The sequence below is a fragment of the Pteropus vampyrus genome, unplaced genomic scaffold, assembly GCF_000151845.1.
Source record: "Pteropus vampyrus isolate Shadow unplaced genomic scaffold, Pvam_2.0 Scaffold48, whole genome shotgun sequence".
Taxonomy (NCBI): domain Eukaryota; kingdom Metazoa; phylum Chordata; class Mammalia; order Chiroptera; family Pteropodidae; genus Pteropus; species Pteropus vampyrus.
In genome coordinates, this window is record NW_011888829.1 from 7,248,854 (window position 1) to 7,253,138 (window position 4,285).

The 4,285-nt window shown below is 49.1% G+C and overlaps 1 protein-coding gene across 2 annotated transcripts in view; it reads left to right on the forward strand.

The window, feature by feature from the left end:
- The window catches only part of LOC105291646 (plexin-A4-like), a 331,962-nt gene that overhangs the window by 280,063 nt on the left and 47,614 nt on the right, over window positions 1-4,285 (forward strand). For both annotated transcript variants that reach the window (XM_023530311.1, XM_023530313.1), the window contains exon 4: window positions 994-1,125. In XM_023530311.1, coding sequence (XP_023386079.1) covers window positions 994-1,125 — 132 coding nt within the window. The remainder of the gene's footprint in view (window positions 1-993; window positions 1,126-4,285) is intronic.

Genomic DNA, 4,285 nt, shown 5'->3' on the forward strand with positions numbered 1-4,285 from the left:
CCTCCCACCGTGTTCCCTGCATCCTTCCCACATCGTCGGTAATGTTTGGTTCTGACTTTAGTGTGAGGGGCATTGTTAGCACCGGGTAGTGATCATATCGAATTTGTCAGCTCAGACTAGTGATGATTCTGATTCTAGAGTGGAGGCCAGCTTTTCTAGATTTGTCCTCAGTCATGGTGGGGGCTGCAGCGGGGTGAGGGAGGCAAAGTATTTTTCCCCGTTGTCTCCACGTTGTCCAAGCAGTTCTAGGAAAGACTTTTGGACAACCCAGGGACAAGCTACTCTGCCGAGTGTTCTCGGAAGATTGAGGATGACTCATGCCCAAAGCACGTTTTCCTGGAACACTCACATCCCCTTCCCTGAGGACACGAATAGAACCTCTAGGAGGTTGGGGGGGCCCTAAATCTACTCCCAAATCTGGGACACGAGCCCTTAATGGCCAGAACGAGCCTGCTTGGTGTGAAACTTCTGGGGTTGGCCCCTTGCCTGGTTCCCCTGGACTGAAATTTCAGCAAGGATCGTCGGGTACCAGTTTCAAGGTACCAGCCCATGTCCTTATGCCCCCATGTTTTCTTCTGACAAATGTGGCAAATACTGCTGCCTTTCTGTTATAGGATGGCACTTAGATCTGAGGCAGCTTCAGTTATCTACTGTTCCCCACTCCCCACACCACACTCCCCAATACCAGCCCCATCCTCTTTTCTAAGGACACAGCAAGCAAGACTTCAGACACTTAAGCCTGAGGAGCAGGGAACCAGAGAGAATGACACGGGTTCCTGGCGAAGTCCCATTTGGGCTCCTCTTTCCTTCCCTTTGTCCTTCCCCATGATGGGCTATGTCACTCCTGTTCCTTTGGGCCTCACCTCTGGGCACTGTGGCCACAGAGCTCACTGCCTCTGCCCTGGCCGCTGGGAGGGTCGCTCGACTGAAGCTCGACTGCGGGCAGTTCGGGATCGGATCTCACCTCGGTCCTCCTCTCCCTCTTCTCCGCAGATCCGGGTGGACGGGCCCAAGGACAATGCTCTCCAGTATGAGACGGTGCAGGTGGTAGACCCCGGCCCTGTCCTCCGGGACATGGCCTTCTCCAAGGACCACGAGCAGCTCTACATCATGTCAGAAAGGCAGGTAAGGCTCTCTGGGCTCCGTTCGACATTGGTCTTACAGCCGAGTGCCAGCCTGTGGCTCAGCATAAACCTGCAGGAGGCCAGCTGCAGAGAGGGGTTTGACTCATGGCTCAGCATGTATCCTTTTGGTTATGCTGCCTATAGACTGAGGCTGAGCATGCTGAGACAGGGAATGAAACCTTTTAAGTAACAAAATATCTGTGAGTCTAGAACGAATCCATTAACTTCAAAATGCTGGTGTGTATATGTTCTGTGCCAACATTTACTCTCTTCTGAAGACACATTGTACAGATGCTCAAGGTTTTTGTCCAGACTCCCCTACACAAAGAGTCATCTCCTACCAAGGTACCCTTCTGACCCCCTGGAGGCCTGTGGTGGGCAAGGATTTGTTGCCTAAAAATCCCAAGTGAGGGAACATCATAGAAGAGTTAGACGGAGGGAGATTCAGAAAATAGAGTCTGTGTATGAGAGACGAAATGACATAATGTGTCCTGAGCCTTTGGGTGTACCGGTAACTCTCACATGGAACCTCCAGGAAATGTCATAAGGCCAACCCAAGCAGAAGAGATATGGTGCAGGGATTACTATCAGCTGGTACCGAATTAGAAGGTACAGAATTGGGCTTGCTTCTGGAACTCAGCTGAGAACTAAGTAAGTTCTTTAGGGGTTCCTGAGCTCATGCCAGGACTCTAGGTCTGCAGCAGGCGAAGGAATCAATTTCACCTTGGAAAGTCCGTAATTTAAGGATATTTCCTGGAGTGCCCTAATTCACTGCCCGTCGCGTTCCACCCCACAAGACAAATCCCACCCCAAGTGTGCATTAGCACTGTCATACCTCTGCCCCGGTCATCTTTATGTAGGATGGGTCATTCCTAGGAGCTGTCCCTCCAGCCCATGAATATGGATGTGGCAAAGGCAGCAGCCATGAAGGGCAGATCCCCCCGCTTATTCATCTTCATTAGTGAGGCCTGAACTCCCCCAGAAGACCTTGCTGACAGAGTCTGGATTGTTCCTCCTGTCCCCTCTCTGCATAGTGAGGGAGATAAACACCACATTATGCCACCCACAGGCTTGTGCATTATGCTTTGGCAGCCCACAGCAGCTCCACCCTCCCCAAGAGCTTGATGACATCTTCTCTTGATGTGGGACTCCACATTCACACTAGGACCCATTGTGGTACCCGGCTTGAGACTGCTATGCCTTGGAAAAGGCCTGATGTGGGGCCAAGAGAGAAGCATTTCGCCCCAGGAGTCAGGAGCGGGTCTGAGGCTGCTCCTTCGCTTTCATTCCCGGCTCTTTCAATGGGGCCCGTACTCCCCGCTCCCTGTCTCCAAGGCCCTAGGCACTGAGAGGAAGTAGCTTTCCTTGGTGGAATGAGTCCTTTGGAGGAGACCTGAGACCTCCCTAAGGTATTGAATATTTCAGGATTTCTTGCCTGACCTAAAAGCCAGGGTTTCTGACCCTGGGACTTAAAACACTGAAGGACTTTCAAAGATGGAAAATATAGGCTATGTAGAGCCTCTTTTGATAACTGAGTCGGGATTCTGAGCCGCTTGTCCTCAGCTTCATTGGGAGTGACTTCAGTGGTCAGTACCCATTCAGGCTTGGCGGTGAGGCATGCTGGGAGCTCTGGATTATTGGAAAGGAAGGCAGGAAGGGAGAGGACCAGAGCATTCATCCATTTGGGGCTGCTTCTCACAGAGGTGAAGGGTTACCTGCCACCCAAGTCACAATCCCAAGGCCCCCGACAGTTGGGCCAATGCTGGTATACAGCGAGTTTGTAGATTCTTCATGGGGAGTGGTAGTGGAAGACATGGTTAAGGGCACAGGTCTGGGTGTCAGAATATCTCAGCCTGCAACGTGGCACTACCATTTACTGAGCGTGATCTCAGATAAGTTTCTTAACCAGTTTAAGACTCAGAGTTCTTAACTGTCACATAGAAGTAATAACGACATGCAATAGCGTCGTTCCAAAGACCAAATGACATAACACGTGTAATAAGCATGAGCCAAGCCTGGCAAAGAGTAAGGCCTTGGTAAATGGAGGCTCTTTCTCATAACATTGCAACAGGAGTATTCAGACACTGGCCGTGTTTGGAGTCAGGCAGGTGGTGGCATCAAGGGTCTGGGAGATCTATCAGGTATGAAGCTCAGGAATCCAAGTCAAGGCCAAAGCAAGCAGGGAGCAGAGGTACAGTCCCAGGGAGAACAAATCAAGAACCCAGCTTGCTTCACTGACCAAGCACACCAAGTAGATCTCCGGGCAACAGCATCTTGGTCAATATACTGAAGATGTACCAGCCCAGGGGGTCAGAGAACTATTTCCAGCCTCTGTCGCTGGTGGGTCGGTGTCAGTCATGATGGGTAGAACGCTTTGCAGGACTGAGTCTGCAGGCGAAGGATATGTGCTCAGCAACGGTGTCTGCTCTGCCTTGAAGGCACTTCTCTTCCTCATCTGGCTAATTTTTCCTGTCCTTCAAAACTTAGCTCTGCTGTTATATTCCAATCAGTGCCCGTGGGTAGACACTTCTATTGTAGCTCTCCTCAGACTGGGCTGTGCCGAGGACTTCTTCGTCTTTCTCTCCTACCAGACCCTCAGCAGCTCAAGGGCAGTCCTGTACCTTCTTCGTCTGCCTACACATCACCTAATAGGCCCTTGATAAATATTTGATGATCGAATGATTCATTTAACGAATGAATAAATCCCCAGTGTCTTCACTGAACCGTAATTTAAAAAGGTACCAAAATTACTTATTGCTTACCTTAATTCCCAAGTTCAAACATATATAATTTAAAAACTACACTTTGGATAAAGAAGGCACCTCCCAAACTTCAGTCATCTGTTTAACCACTGCCATGGCTTTTGCCCTGTCCTGAACTATACTTTGTGTTTTTATTTGAAAAAAACTTACTGTTTAAACGTAAATACTTTAACCATCTCTTTAATAGTAATCTTCTAGACCGATGTGCTACTCATATGTAATATACCTAATTGTGATATTGTGATTTATAATAAGAAATATATATTTGATCTTCACCCCCGTTTCTGGCACAGAGCTGCCAAAACCCTCGGAATTTCCTGAGTGATAAGAGCAATGGGAACGTTTTGTGTTATAATATTTGGTCTCTTGTCCTCACTTCTAAAAATCTCTTCAGAGCCA